Source organism: Balaenoptera musculus, chromosome 9 (genome assembly GCF_009873245.2).
Source record: "Balaenoptera musculus isolate JJ_BM4_2016_0621 chromosome 9, mBalMus1.pri.v3, whole genome shotgun sequence".
Taxonomy (NCBI): Eukaryota; Metazoa; Chordata; class Mammalia; order Artiodactyla; family Balaenopteridae; genus Balaenoptera; species Balaenoptera musculus.
In genome coordinates this window covers 61,482,750-61,499,929 of record NC_045793.1, presented here as the reverse complement: position 1 = coordinate 61,499,929, position 17,180 = coordinate 61,482,750, and the positions used below count along the sequence as shown (strand labels likewise).

At 35.7% G+C, this 17,180-nt stretch overlaps 1 protein-coding gene across 2 annotated transcripts in view; it reads right to left on the bottom strand.

Annotated features, from left to right (window-relative positions):
- Positions 1 to 6,422: 6,422 nt before the first annotated feature.
- Positions 6,423 to 17,180, bottom strand: part of SDHAF3 (succinate dehydrogenase complex assembly factor 3) — a 79,059-nt gene continuing 68,301 nt past the window's right edge. Inside the window, exon 2 of one of the 2 annotated variants that reach the window (XM_036862790.1) lies at positions 6,423 to 6,708. In XM_036862790.1, coding sequence (XP_036718685.1) covers positions 6,508 to 6,708 — 201 coding nt within the window. In that variant the 3' untranslated portion in view covers positions 6,423 to 6,507. Of the gene's footprint in view, positions 6,712 to 17,180 lie in introns of both variants that reach the window. The other variant, XM_036862789.1, reaches the window with a different exon arrangement.

Sequence of the window (17,180 nt, the reverse complement as noted above, 5' to 3'; positions counted from 1 at the left end):
GCTTGTGCCCCATCATCTATCTGAGACTATTATTAGCTATACATTAGACCCTTTGGATTTCTCCACTCTGATATTTTAAAATTTCTCCTCTATGTTACATTCTGGATCATTTCTTCTATTTTGTACTCATTGATTCTCTTTTCAGGCCCATCTAATCTTGTGTTAAACCTCCACATTGGCTTATTTTTAATTTTAATTCTTCTATTTTCCATTTCCAGAATTTCTATTTGGTTCTTTTTAAAATATGCTAGGTCCGTTTTTATAATGCCTTGTTTCCTGTAGATATTTTAAAACTTTTTATTTTTTAAACATATAAACATAGATGTTTTATATTATACATGTGCTAATTCCAAAGTTATTTTCTTGTATATTTGCTGCCTTTCATTCATGATGCTAGTCTTCCTTATGGACTTTATTTAAACTTAAGGCATTCATTTCCTAGGAAAACTGTCTAGCATCCTCCAAAGATTTGTTTACATCTGCCAGGCATTCATTCTGGGGCCACTAAATTCATAGCTCAAGTTTTGTCTGTTTTAGCACCCAGATAACTTGAATTTGGGGTGACTTCACTTTGCACAAACACTGGAGCAGGTTTGCTTCTGGCTCGCTCTTACCCTGATGGCGTAGTCCTTAGCGGCTGGCTTTCTCCACCTCTGGAGGGCTGTATGCTTTGTCCTCTGCCTACTGTTCCAAAGGACTATCAAAACCAAAGCTGAAATTCACCCTCGGAGCCAAGGAGGCTTCAGCAGTTTCACTTAGATATTGGCCTTGTAGTTACTTAATCTCTTAGAATACTGCCAACTCTAAATGCTTCTCAAAAATACTTTTATATTCTACCTAAAAGTTTTCATTTTCATGAGGAGAAATGCTCAGATTAACAAAGTCTGCCACATTACTGAAAAGGAAATCTAACGTCTTTGTGAAATGTTGTCTATTTCGTAGCATCCTTTTCGTGCTTATCAATGTCAAGTAATTTCCCATGTCGCTAAAAACCCTGTGTAAATCTAAATTTAAATTGTTTGACTATACATGTTATCACAACTCATTTAACCTTTCTGATGTTTGGGGAATTTTTGTTCTCAAATTTTGACTCTTTTAAACACCAATAATATGTTTATATCAAAAACTTTGTCCACATTTCTAATTTTTCCCCCCCCTTAGGGCAGAATTCTAGAAATAGAGTTAATGGGTCCAAGAGCTATGATAATTTTTAAAGTTCTCAATACACATTGCCAATTTCTATAAACTGTACTAGATTCCCCTCAACCACCACCACCAATGGTAAGTTGATAACTGAACCATCTCTAGATCAAATGTGCATGTCAATAAGGCGATGTTTACAGCCAAATGGAGAATAATATATTAAGGAGTATGCCAAAGACAAGGAAGCCCTATACAACTTACTACAGAAAAAGAAAAAAATTGTAAGTCTGAAATATCAGACTAGGTAGAGAAAAAGTAATGATTCTGAAATAGTAAAGCAGTAGAGTGCATCAGTTTTAACTATATAACAAACCACCACAAAACACATAGTGACTTAAAAGGACTACCATTTACTTAACTTATAATTGGCAATTTGGGCTGGGATCAGCTGGGCAGTCCTTCTGGGCTTGGCTGGGCTTATTCATTTAACTGCAGTTGGCTGAGAGCTGGCTGGTCTAGGATGGCTTCATCTCTGCTCCACATTCTCCACAAGACCAAGTTTGTTCACATGGTAGCCGGGTAGGTTTCCAGTAGTGCAGGTGGAAGTGTACAAGGCTCTGAGGCCTAGAGCCTGAGTTGGCATAACGTCATTACCCATATTCTTTTTAGCAAATCAAGAAACAAGGCCAGTTCCAGGTTTGGGGAATTCTAAAACGGATGGAATTCCTGACGGGAGGAACTGCAAAGTCACACTGCAATGGGTATGGGTACTAGAAGCGATAGAGAACTATGGCTGTTTTGCAGTCCACCACATGGAGTTGTCAGAATTGAATAATGAGAGGGAGGCCTCCAGGAAAATTGTGAAAATCTAGGCTAAATTACAGAATTCTGGACTGAGTATATGTTAATATCATTCATTCCCTGAGGAGGGAAGAAAAGTAATTTTAAATATGAGTTGGAAAATGCCAAACAGAATTTTAAACACAGATCTGAAGGTAAGAAATGAGATTTAGGTTGGTGTTTTAGATTTAAGAGTATAGCTAATATCTGAAGCAATGGATGTGTAAAGTAGGAGTCCTAAAGACGAAATCCCAGAGAACATCACTTTTTTAAAAACGAGAAAAATTATAACCTAAAGGAGAGTTAGGCAGTATACAAACCAAGCAGGAGTGAGTTAAAAGCAGGAGAGAGTAAATAATACTATCAATCAAGCCTCACAGGATAACATTCAATCTTTTTTTTTTTTTTTTTTTTTTATTTTTGGCTGTGTTGGGTCTTCGTTGCTGTGTGCAGGCTTTCTCTAGTTGTGGCGAGCAGGAACTACTCTTTGTTGCGGTGCGCAGGCTTCTCACTGCGGTGGCTTCTCTTGTTGTGGAGCATGGGCTCTAGGCGCACAGGCTTCAGTAGTTGTGGCGCACGGGCTCAGCAGTTGTGGCTTGTGGGCTCTGGAGTGCAGGCTCACTATTTGTGACACATGGGCTTAGCTGCTCTGCAGCACGTGGGATCTTCCTGGACCAGGACTCGAGTTCCCTGCATTGGCAGGCGGATTCTTAACCACTGTGCCACCAGGGAAGTCCTTAACATATCAATGTTATACTGATTAATACCCTATTAATTTTGGCAAGTGAGTGGTTACCTTGGTGAGAGCAGCAGATGAGGTAAAAGGAAAAGGAGACAGTGACATTGAGGGTATTGCTAAATGGCTGGATGAAGTGAAAGATCACAGAAACTAGGGCAGATTGGGATGGAAATGAAGGCAGTAAAGGAATGATACTGAACAAACTGAGTGGTCAAAAGACTAATGAGTTCACAGTTACAGACCACTCTCTGACATGCCGCTGCTTTCATCAGTTCCCACACTCTTAGTGTCTCAGTATTTACACGGCACACCTACAGCAAACAAAACAAAACCCCACAACAGTTTCACTACATAGTTCAAACAACTCAGTAGGTATTTAAGTACTAACAAACAAGTTAGCACCTACTGGACACTACACAGCTTCTCAAACACTGTTAATCATACTGGACATTTTCTGTCACTAATTTTTGTGTGGTATTTGCTTTTCTCACAGCAATTGCTAAAGCCCAGGTTTACAAAGATATGTCATCCAAAAGAATGTTGCAATACAACAGTAAAACTGAAATACCTCAAGCTAGTAACTGTGTGGTGTCCAATAAATATGGCTGTGATTTCCTGAAAAATTTGAAATATCCTGCAGCACCGCTGTGGTTCTCTGTGGTGCCCTGGGGCATCTCAATTCATATTTTGGGACCCACAGCTCTATCCCCTATCCTTGCTTTATTTCTTCATAGTTCTAACCACCCTACCTACTTTTATTTATGTATTTTGTTTCCCTCCTTTAGAATGTAAATTCCATAGGGATAGACATTTTGTCTTTGATAACTGCTGTATCCCAGTCTCTAAAATGATGCCTGGCATATGAAGGTTCTTTGGTATTTGTTGAAAGGATGACCAGGTGCAGAAGGAGTAAAAAACTAATCACATTGAGATGCAATGAGAAAAGCATGGAATGTAGTAATTCATAATTTCAGAATTGGAGCTTATTCAGTTTTGAATAAAGTAGGTTTAAGTGTAGCCAAGAAAATGGGTGGTTGGATTAGTGAAAGTGAATAATGAACCATCAAAGAACCATCTGGCTACTAGGTTAGTCAACCACATAGATAGTACTAATGTCACCAAAATGATGGCAAGACATGAGATGAAGAGGTATGAGCCAGGTACCAAAGAACAAGAAAATGTATAACCAAAAAGAAAATACTACAAATGAAAGAATTCTTAAGTAAGGGTGACATAGTGATGGGTTGAAAGGGACAACAGGAGGGGGTTCTATGTTACAGTGAGTTCCAAAGGATCCCCAACTCCCACATCACAAAACACAGAGAAGCAGTGTCCTCGCAGGTGTTAGGTTTCTATTAACCAAGAAGATGAAAAAGATAGATAGTACTATTAAGAGTTTAAGGATGTAACGTATTCGTTCATGATGAAACAGGGTTCCTGAATGCACAGTTAAGACTAACTTCAGGGCAAGGGCTTTATCTTATTCATTGTTTTATTCCTGGAGCCTGTTATAATGTAAAGACTAATTACTGATTGACTTAAGAGAAAAGACTCACTGATCAGTCTATAGACTGATCAGAGAGGAATAGGAGAAAGGACTGAGGGACCCAGCAGCCATACACATAGAGAAAGCACAAGACAGAAAAAACAGAGCAAATATGAATTAATTTTTTAAAAAGCTGGCATAAACACAATTGCATCTGAAAAATGATCACTTAAGAATCTCAGAGTACACGTACATAATTATATATGCAAGTTGTTTTAGTGTACAATATTTTTTTTAATTCATAATCCCAGTCACATTCAAAAATGCTTATTTTTTTTTCAGTGTATAAATCGACTTAAGTGTAAGAAAAAAATAATGAAAGTGTTTTTATCTCCCCATGAATTAGGCCATAAATGAGATTCTCAAGGTAACTACAAATTAATTTAAGCGGTCATCTGTTATTAACAAAAACACCAGAGAAATGTATTAAACATTGTAAAATCTAGTAGACAAATGGTAATATGTATAATACTGAATCCTAAAGCTTCTTTTTAACCTTTCATTGTAAATAAACAATGACTCAGGGAGAAGGGACATTTAAAAGAATAATCATATGTATTATTAAAGCAGAAGTGATAAAATTTTCAGGGTAACAATGTAGTTAAATAATAACCTTGCTGGACTTGAGCTCACCTCCTCTTGCAAAAACTCCAAAATCACAATCAGCTGATTTTTCAGCAGAAACTCTGCAGGCCAGAGGGAGTGGCACGATATAATTAAAGTGATGAAAGGAAAAAACTTACAATCAAGAATACTCTACCCAGCAAGGATCTCATTCAGATGTGATGGAGAAATCAAAAGCTTTACAGACAAGCAAAAGTTAAGAGAATTCAGCACCACCAAACTAGCTTCACAACAAATGCTAAAGGAACTTCTCTAGATGGAAAAGAAAAGGCCACAACTAGAAACAAGAAAATTAATTATGAATGGGAAAGCTCACCAGTAAAGGCAAACATACAGTAAAGGCAGGAAATCATCCACACACAAATATATCAAAACCAGCAATCATGAGGAGAGTTACTAATGCAGGATATTGGAAATGCATTTGAAATTGAGACCAGCAACTTAAAACAATCTTGTATACATATAGACTACTAAATCAAAACCTCATGGTAACTGCAAACCAAAACTACGATGCGCACACAAAAAAGAAAGAGCAATCCAAACACAACACTAAAGATAGTCACCAAATCACAAGAGAAGAGCACAACAGAGGAAGGGGGAAAAAAAAAAAAAGGCCTTCCTGGGTGGCAAAGTGGTTAAGAATCTGCCTGCCAAAGCAGGCGACACACGTTCGATCCCTAGTCTGGGACATGCCGCAGAGCAACTGAGCCCATGTGCCACAACTACTAAGCCTGTGCTCTAGAGCCTGCATGACAAAACTACTGAGCCCACATGCCACAACTACTGAAGCCCACAAGCCTAGAGCCCGTGCTCTGCAACAAGAGAACTCACTGCAATGAGAAGCCCACGCACTGCAACGAAGGGTAGCCCCCAGTCCCTGCAACTAGAGAAAGCCCACACACAGCAACAAAGACCCAACACAGCCAATAAATAAATAAAATAAAAAGAAAATTTTAAAAAAGGAAAGGAAGACCTACAAAAACAAATCCAAAACAATTAACAAAATGGCAGTAAGAACATGCATATCGATAATTTCCTTAAATGTAAATGGATTAAATGCTCCAACCAAAAGACACAGACTGGCTGAATGGATATGAAAACAAGACTCCTATATATGCTGTCTACAAGAGACCCACTTCAGATCCAGGGACACATACAGACTGAAAGTGAGGGGATGGAAAAAGATATTCCATGCAAATGGAAATTAAATAATAACCTCAGAATTCTACATCTATCAATCATTATCATAATATACTTATAAAGCTAAAGCCATGAAGCTAATGCTTGAACAAGAATAGCATTAAAACGAGTTTATACATAAAAAAATTTTTGGCAAAATTTCACAAGCTTGTCCATTTTAGAGCCATTCTTTCTTGTTCAATCCAAAAAACAAATCTATCCAGCAAATGCTGTTACTTCAATAATGTAAAGTTTCATCCACTTATGATCCTGATCTGTATATTACAGAGAGCATTCATCCCCAGATAAAAGAATATTTCATTAACACCAGGCATTCTCAAAGCCTAAAAGCTTATGAAATAAATTTTAAAAACCAATGATAGTTAAAATAAGGGGCTCTGAATTTGAAATGCTTTGTTAAACTTTATTGTATAGACTAAAATTTTGGTTTCCTGGACTCAGTAATACTAAACTGCCTATTGGGTTTAGTAGCTTCTTGCATCAGCTCCTGCAACTGTCCAATTTGTTCATCACGAAAGTCATTAAGTCTTTCTTCTGGTAGGAAGATGCCAAAACATGCTTTTTCAGTTGAATTGTGTCTGTTTTCATTAGCTTGTTGCTGTAGCACTGCTGCATATGCCTAGTAAAAAGAAAAAAATTGAAGGTTATAGATATTAAAATGAGATCTGTATTCATTTAATGTTGAAGAACTTACTTAAAGAATTCTATCACTGAGTCTTGTGCATTTGGCAAATAAGACACGAACAATATAGAGCTGTGTCTTTACTATTCAGTGATAATTTCAAATACATCTATCTTATTTTTAGCATTTTAAGAGTTTTATTACCAAAGTCCTGAATCTGGAAATCTAGAAGGTTCAAGGCAGGTAGGAGTGGTCCATGAATGGCTTTGAGAGCATGCATGAACCACCCAAAAATCATACACAAAATTGTATGTACACAAACATGCACATAGTTCTGGGGCCATAACTTTCATCAGATTTTCAAAGGGGGAGCCATGGGTCTTATAGGCTTAAAAGTGGGTCTCAAAATTCTTTAGGTTCATTCCCCTGTCTTCAATTTAAAAACGAATTTAAATCACACTTAGAAAAAATTTTCAAACCTTTAAGCTTTCAATATTTAACAACCATCTTTGCCAGAAAAAAATTCTACATTTTTCACACTGTAATTTTTCTCTCATTCAGTCTTCACTTTCAACTTAATATTCCAACTACCATTATCTAGCACAGATTAATTAAAAGCAGATTCTCACTCTAAAACCAATATTTTAATCAGGCAGGAAGTACCACTGTATTTCAGTCCATGAAGTTAAATTATGTGCACCCTCTGGGTAAGTAAACAAATTAGTTAACTCTGGATAATGCTGCAATTCTATCTGGTTTAAGATAATTAAATTGCTTATAACTAACTGTTAGATACCAGCATCACCAAAGAAACTTTAATTTCAGATATTCCAAACCTTTATTTGAATTGGAAATAATATCTTTGTCACATTTTACAGAAACCCATTTCATATAATACCAAAAAATTGCACACACCCTAGGGCTTTATAAATTCCACTTCAAAGTAATTGTATAATTTGGATAATACTTTGTAATAGGGTGGGTGGGAATCTGTTTCTGCATTGCAGGATGTTTAATAGTGTCCCTGGTCTCTACCCACTAGATGCCTGCAGCACCCCTCCTCTTAGTCTTGATAATCAAAAATGTCTCCAAAGACTGCCAAATGTTTCCTTGCAAGCAAAACTGCCCAGGTTGAGAACTACTGTCCTAAAGACACTTTCCAGCATGTGGACAAGAGGCATTCAAAGAATGTTCATTGTGGCATTCCTTATAAAAGCAAAACATTGTTTATTAATAAAGTGTTTATTTAGACACTTCTTTATAATCCATTAAGTGAATTCAATGTCTGTATTAACATGAATAAATCTCTAAAATAATCAGAATCCAAAAAGCAAGTTAAAAAAATTTATTCATTTGTAGAAATAGAAAAACCAATACTCAAATTCGTATGAAAATGTGAGAGGCCTTGAAGAGCCAAAACAATCTTGAAAAAGAAACAAAGTTGGAGCATACACAGTTCCCAATTTCAAAACTTACTGGCTTTAGGGTAGATATATATAGACCAATGGAATAGAACTGAGCATCCAGAAATAAACCCTTACATATATGGCCAACTGACTTTTGACAATGGTGTCAAGTCCATCAATGGGGGAAAGAATATCTCTTCAACAGGTACTGCTGGGAAAATTGGATTTCCACATGCAAAAGAGTAAAGCTGCATCCCTACCTCCCACCATATACAGAAATTAACACAAAATGGATGAAAAACAAACATAAGAGCTAAAACCATAAAACTCCTGGAAGAAAACAGGGGTAAATTTTCATGACCTTGGATTTGGCAACGAGTCTAAGATATGACACCAAAAGCATAAGCAACAAAAGAAAAACTAGATAAACTGGATTTCATCAAAATTAAAAACTTCTGTGCATCAGAAGACACTCAGAGTGAAACGAAACTGCAGAATGGGAAAAAATATTTGCAAACTATATGTCTGATAAGCATTTAATAACCAGAATATATCAAGAATTCCTACAACTCAACAATAAAAAGACAACTCAAAAAATGGGCAAAAGACTTGAGTAGACATTTCTCCAAAGATATATAAACCATCAACAAGGACATGAAAAGATACTCAACATAATTAGTCATTAGAGAAATGAAAATCCAAATCACAATGAGATACCACTTAATACCCACTAGGATGACTATAATAATAGATAATAAATAAAAGGAAAATAACACATATGGGCAAGAATTTGAAGAAACTGGAAACTTGTACATTGCTAGTGGGAATATAAAATGGTATAGCCACTGTGGAAAACAGTTTGGCAGTTCCTCAAGATGTTAAAGAATTACCATATGATCCAGCAATTCCACTTACAGGTATATACCCCAAATAAATGAAAGCAGGAACTCAGATACTTGTACATCCATGTTCATAACAGTACTCATTATTCACAACAGCAAATATGTGGAAACATATCCATCAACAGATGGATAAATAAAATGTGGTATGGACATATAATGGAATATTATTCACACTTAAAAAGAATTCTGATACATTCTACAACACAGATGAAACTTGAAAACATTATGCTAAAACTGAAATAAGCCAGACACAAAAAAACAAATATTGCAGGATTCCACTCATGTGAAATATGTAGAATAGGCAAATTTATAGAGACAAAAGTGTAATAGAGGACACCAGGGGCTGGGGGAGAGGGAGTGGGGATGTACTGCTTTTGGGGCACAGAGTTTGTTTGGGTAAGAAAAAGTTTTGGGTATAGACAGTGGTAACCGATGAACAAGACTGTAAATGCAATTAATGCCTCTGAGTGGTACACTTAAAAATGGCTGAAGTGGTAAATTTTATGTTATATGTATTTTTACCACATTAAAAAAAAAGCTATGCAAGGAGTTCTACTCCCATTAATAGTGGAGTACCTTCTATCAGACCAACCCTCCTGCAGATAACATAAAGTCTACACAAAATATAATCAAACAACAATCCCAAGACACTGGAGAGCAACCAAATCAAAGTAGAAAGGAGATGACAGAATGACAGGGAACACAGGGTTAGATTGCCACTTTTATGGCATTTTTCCTGAAGGAAGATGCCAGTTGGTGCTGCAAGGTTACTGAGGACTCAGAGCACAGTGTGGGAGAACAGCAGCAGTTGGAAAGTAAGAAAGGGAAATCTCAGAAAAAGAACTACAAAAGGGGAACCCCAAATTCTGCAAATAAGCTCTGCCAAAATCTCTGGCTAACCCCTTAACTAAGCATGCTCACGACAGACTACAAGCCCAGCTAAGGCAAAAAGAACTAAATAGACACTTCTTGTCAAGGGGGACACAGAGTTTGGAATCTGAGTTCTGCCAAGTTAACTGCTTGATAAAACAAAAATCAATACACTTTGGAAGAACATAGTGGAATAATGTCTCTACAATGTATCTATCATTCAGTGTCCAGAAAAAAATCCAAAATTACAAGAAACATGAAGAAACAGAAAATGTGACCCATAATCAAGAGAAAAGGCAATGCCTGAAATGGTTCAGACATTGCCTGCAGCAAAAGATTTTGAAGCAGCTATTATTTATGTTCAAATACATAAAAGAAAATGTCAGAATAAATTCATAGATAAGAAATCTCAGCAGAAAATGAGAAACTGTAGAAACCAAATGAAAACTCTAGAACTCTAAAATGCAGTTATCTGAAATTTAAAAGTCCTCACTGAATGGGCTTAACAGCATACTAGAGATGAGAAAACAAAGATTCAATGAACTTGAAAGTATGTCAGTAGAAATTATGCAACCTGAAAGTGAAAAACTATTAAAAAATGAACTTAATCTATATTTCTGTTTTTGTGCCAGTACCATACTGTCTTGCTTGGTAGTATAGTCTGAAGTCAGGGAGCCTGATTCCTCCAGCTCCGTTTCTCTTTCTCAAGATTGCTTTGGCTATTCAGGGTCTTTTGTGTTTACATACAAATTGTGTGATTTTTTTGTTCTAGTTCTGTGAAAAATGCCAGTGGTAGTTTGATAGGGATTGCATAGAATCTGTAGATTGCTTTGGGTAGTTGAGTCATTTTCACAATGTTGATTCTTCCAATCCAAGAACATGGTATATCTCTCCATCTATTTGTATCATCTTTAATTTCTTTCATCAGTGTCCTATAATTTTCTGCATACAGGTCTTTTGTCTCCTTAGGTAGGTTTATTCCTAGATATTTTATTCTTTTTGTTGCAGTGGTAAACGGGAGTGTTTTCTTAATTTCACTTTCAGATTTTTCATCATTAGTGTATAGGAATGCAAGAGATTTCGGTGCATTAATTTTGTATCCTGCTACTTTACCAAATTCATTGATTAGCTCTAGTAGTTTTCTGGTAGCATCTTTAGGATTCTCTATGTAGAGTATCATGTCATCTGCAAACAGTGACAGTTCTACTTCTTCTTTTCTGATTTGGATTCCTTTTATTTCTTTTTCTTCTCTGATTGCTGTGGCTAAAACTTCCAAAACTATGTTGAATAATAGTGGTGAGAGTGGGCAACCTTGTCTTGTTCTTGATCTTAGTGGAAATGGTTTCAGTTTTTCACCATTGAGGACGATGTTGGCTGTGGGTTTGTCATATATGGCCTTTACCATGTTGAGGAAAGTTCCCTCTATGCCTACTTTTTGGAGGGTTTTTATCATAACTGGGTGTTTAATTTTGTCGAAAGCTTTGCATCTATTGAGATGATCATATGGTTTTTCTCCTTCAATTTGTTAAAATGGTGTATCACATTGATTGATTTGCATATATGGAAGAATCTTTGCATTCCTGGGATAAACCCCACTTGATCATGGTGTATGATCCTTTTAATGTGCTGTTGGATTCTGTTTGCTAGTATTTTGTTGAGGATTTTTGCATCTATGTTCACCAGTGATATTGGAATCAAGACAGTATTGTACTGGCACAAAAAAAGAAATATACATCAATGGAACAGGATAGAAAGCCCAGAGATAAACCCACACACATATCGTCACCTTATCTTTGATAAAGGAGGCAAGAATATACAGTGGAGAAAAGACAGCCTCTTCAATAAGTGGTGCTGGGAAAACTGGACAGATACATGTAAAAGAAGGAAATTAGAACACTCCCTAAAACCATACACAAAAATAAACTCAAAATGAATTAAAGACCAAAATTTAAGGCCAGACACCATAAAACTCTTAGAGGAAAACATAGGCAGAACACTCTATGACATAAGTCACAGCAAGATCCTTTTTCACCCATCTCCTAGAGAAATGGAAATAAAAACAAAAATAAACAAATGGGACCTAATGAAACTTAAAAGCTTTTGCACAGCAAAGGAAACCATAAACAAGTCAAAAAGACAACCCCTCAGAATGGGAGAAAATATTTGCAAATGAAGCAACTGACAAAGGATTAATCTCCGAAACATACAAGCAACTCATGCAGCTCAATATCAAAAAAACAACTCAATCGAAAAATGGGCAGAAGACCTAAATAGACATTTCTCCAAAGAAGATATACAGATTGTCAACAAACACATGAAAGAATGCTCAACATCATTAATCATTAGAGAAATGCAAATCAAAACTACAATGAGATATCATCTCACACTGGTCAGAATGGCCATCATCAAAACATCTACAAACAATAAATGCTGGAGAGGGTGTGGAGAAAAGGGAACCCTCTTGCACTGTTGGTGGGAATGTAAATTGATACAGCCACTATGGAGAACAGTATGGAGGATCCTTAAAAAACTAAAAATAGAACTACCATACGACCCAGCAATCCCACTACTGGGCATATACCCTGAGAAAACCGTAATTCAAAAAGAGTTATGTACCAAAATGTTCACTGCAGCTCTATTTACAATAGCCAGGACATGGAAGCAACCTAAGTGTCCATCAACAGATGAATGGATAAAGAAGATGTGGCACATATATACAATGGAATATTACTCAGCCATAAAAAGAAATGAAATTGAGTTATTTGTAGTGAGGTGGATGGACCTAGAGTCTGTCATACAGAGTGAAGTAAGTCAGAAAGAGAAAAAGAAATACCATATGCTAACACATATATATGGAATCTAAAAAAAGAGAAAAAATTGGTCAGAAGAACCTAGGGGCAAGACAGGAATAAAGATGCAGACCTACTAGAGAATGGACTTGAGGATATGGGGAGGGGGGAGGGTAAGCTGGGAGAAAGTGAGAGAGTGGCATGGACATATATACACTACCAAATGTAAAATAGATAGCTAGTGGAAAGCAGCCGCATAGCACAGGGAGATCAGCTCGGTGCTTTGTGACCACCTAGAGGGGTGGGACAGGGAGGGTGGGAGGGAGGGAGATGCAAGAGGGAAGAGGTATGTGGACATATGTAGATGTATAACTGATTCACTTTTTTATAAAGCAGACACTAACACACCATTGTAAAGCAATTATACTCCAATAAAGATGTTAAAAAAAAAAAAAGAACTTAAGATCAATTATCTGCGGGACAATGTCAAAACTGTGTTTAAATGGAATCCCAGAATAAAATGAGGCAAAAATTGTTTTTGAAAATTAAATGTACAGGTTAAAAAAGCTTAGCAAGCCCCAAGCAAGATAAAAACAAAATGAAGCCACACCTGGGCATACAGTAGTCAGATTGTTGAAAAGGACCCATAAGGTAAAAATCTTAAAAAAAACTTATATAGTATGACCATATGTATAGAAAATATATATTCTTTAGTGTTATATACATATGTTCAAACTGTATGAAAACAAGCATGGAAACAACAGACACCAATGTCAGGATACTGATTTCCCCCTTCCTTGTTTTTTGAGGCAAAGACTGGGGTAAAGTTTTAGCTGTACTTTTAGTATTCTATTTGCTTTTTAAAAGACTGACTTAAGCAAATACTGTAAAATGTCAGTATTTGTTAAATCTGGGTGGTGGATACATGAATGTATTTTATACAATTTTCTTCTTCCTATATTTTGGAAATTTTCATAACTTTACACTTATAAATTTAAGTATACAAAATTCTAGAACATTTCACTGGGGTATATAATTTATAATAATTAAGGTAACACTCTAATGCTTATCTTAAATTCTTATGTTTCTTGAGAAAACTAGAAATGCATTTCACACAGAAGTGTGAGGAGGAGGTCCCAATTCAAGATGACAACAAAGAAGGCTCCTGAACTCTTCTCTTCCCACAAACACCAAATCTACAGCTATACATAGAACAATTTCCTCTGAAAAAAATCCAGAAACTAGCTGCACGACTCTTACATATTGGGTAAATAAGAAAAAATCCACACTGAAAAAGGTAACAGAGGCTGAGACACAATCTCCCTATAAACCCCAACCCAGCACTGAGGATCTGCAAATAGGTGGGCACCATCCTGGCATGCTCCCATTGCCCTGCCACAGGTTGTCAGTATCTCTATGAAAGAAGCTTGTAAGGCTGGTCTAATAGTGATGAACTCTTTCAGCTTTTGCTTCTCTGTCAATAGTAAGTCCATATCTATCAATAATTATTTTAAATGTCATGAACTAAATTATTCAATCAAAAGACACAGAGTAGCTGAATGGATTAAAAAAACAGACATAACTATATGCTGCCTACAGGAGACTCAATTCAGCTTTAAGGACACAAACAGACACATGGAAAAAGATATTCCATGCAAGTGGAAACCAAAAGAAAGCTGGGGTAGCTATACTTAACATCAGATAAAACAGACTAAGGATAAAACAGACTAAGACAAAGATTAAAAGAGAGACAAGGAAGGTCACTGTATAATGAAAAGGGGGTCCATCCAAAAAAGAATGACATTTTTAATATGTATGCAGCAAATATTAACAGATCTAACGAGAGAGACAGGAAATACAATAATAGTAGGGGGCTTTAGTACCATACTTTCATCAATGTACAAATAATCCAGACAGAAAATCAGTAAGAAAACATTCAAGTCCATCTGGTGTAACAAGCATTTTAACAAACATTTACAGAACATTTCATTCAAAAGCAGCATAGTATACATTCTTCTTAAGCACACATGACACATTTTGCAGGATAGATCTTATGTTAGGACACAGATTAAGAAGACTGTAATCATATCAAGCATCTCTTCCAACCACAATGGTATTACTACGCTAGAAATCAATTCCAAAAAGAAAACTGGAAAATTCATAAATATGTGGTGATTAAATACCATGAAATTGAACAACCAATGGGTCAAAGAAGAAATCAAAAAATATCTTGAGACAAACAAAAATGGAAATACAACACACCAAAATGTATAGGATGCAGCAAATGTATAGGATGAAGCAAAAGCAGTTCTAAGAGGGAAGTTCACAGTGATAAATGACTACATTAAGAAAAAAGAAACACCTCAATAAAAAACCTAACTATATACCTGAAGGAACGAGAAAAAGAAAAATCTAAGCCTAAAGTTGGTAGAAGGAAGAAAATAACAAAGATCAGAGCAGAAATAAATAAAGATGAGAAAGGACAAAAGTTCAATGAAACTAAGCTGATTTTTTGAAAAGATAAACCAAGTACACATACCTTTAGCTAGATTCACTAAGGAAAGAAGAAGATTCAAATGATATTAGACATGAAAGAGGAGACAATACAACTGTTCCCATAGAAATGCAAAGGATCATCAGAGACTACACTGTACAATTATCCATTAACAATTTAGACAACCTACAAGGAATGGATAAATTCCTAGAAACATAAAACCTACTAAATAAGACTGAATCATGAACAAATAGAAAATCTGAACAGACCAATTAGAAATAAGGTGACTGAATCAGTAATCACAAACCTCCCAAAAAACATAAGTCCAAATGGATTTACTGGTAAATTCAACCAAACATTTAAAGAATTAATACCAATCCTTTTCAAACCCTTCCAAAAGACAGAAGAGAACACTTCCAAACTCATTTTACGAGACCAGCACTATTACTCTGATACTGAAACTAGACAAAACAAACAAGAAAAGAAAATTACAGGCCAATATTCCTCATAAACATAAATGCAAAAATTCTCAACAAAATATTAGCAAGCCCAATATAACAATACACTAAAAGGATCATACACCATGATCAAATGTGATTTATCCCTGGGATGAGATGGTTCAACATCAGCAAAACAATCAATGTGATACACCACATTAACAAAACTAAGGATAAAAATCATATGATCATCTGAGTAGATGCCGAAAAAGCATCTGACAAAATTCAAATTCAATTATGACGAAAACTCTCAACAACTGGGTACAGAGGGAACATGCCTCAACATAATAAAGGCCATATATGACAAGCCCACAGTTAATATCATACTCAGTGATGAAAAACTGAAAGCTTGTCCTCTAAGATCAGCAATAATAGAAGGATGTCCACTCTTGCCACTTTTATTCAACATACTACTAGAAGTCCGAGCCAGAGCAATCAGAACAAAAAGAAAAAAAAAAGAAAAGGCATCCAAATAAAAAAAAGTAGTAAAGCTGTCATTATTTGTAAATGACATACATAGAAAACCTTAAAGACTCCAAGAAAAAACCTTATACATGAATTTGGTAAAGTTGCAGGATACAAAATCCATATACAAAAATTAGCTGTATTTTTATACACTAGTAACAAACTATTAGAAAAATTAAGACAATCCCATTTACAACTGGATCAAAAAGAATAAAATACTTAGGAATAAATTTAACCAAGGAGCTGAAAGACTGGTATACTGAAAACTGTAAGACATGGATGAAAGAAATGGAAGAATGCACAAATGAAGAGATACTCCATGCTCACGGACTAGAATATTGTTAAAATCCATACTACCCAGAGCAATCTATGTATCCAATGCAACCCCTATCAAGATTCCAATGGCATTATTTTTTAACAGGAATACAGTAAACAATACTAATATTTGTATGGAACCACAAAATACCCCAAATAGCCAAAGCAATCTTGAGAAAGAAGAACAAAGCAAGAGGCATTACACTTCCTGCTTTCAAACTATATTACATAGCTTTAGTAATCAAAACAGTATGGTATTGCAATAAAAACAGAAACAGATCAATGGAACAGAAATAGCCCAGGAGTAAATCCGTGCATATGTGGTCAACTAATTTATGACAAAAGAGCCACAACTATACAATGGAGAAAGGACAGTCTCTTCCTGGATAAAGAAAATGTGGTATATGTGATTTTATATATATAATACCACATATAATATATATATACACGCACACACACAAAGGAATATCATTAAGCTATTTGCAACAACATGGGGGCATTGTGCTAAGTGAAATAAGTCAGATAGAAAAACTCAGAGAACAAATTTGTAGTTACTAGAGGGAGGGAGCTGGGCAGAGAAAGGAGGAAATGGGTGAAGGTAGTCAAAAGGTACAAACTTCCAGTTATAAGATAAATAAGTCCTTGACATGTAATGTATACATGGTAACCATAGTTAACAATACTGTACTGTATATTTGTAAGTTGTTAAAGAGTAAATCATAAAAATT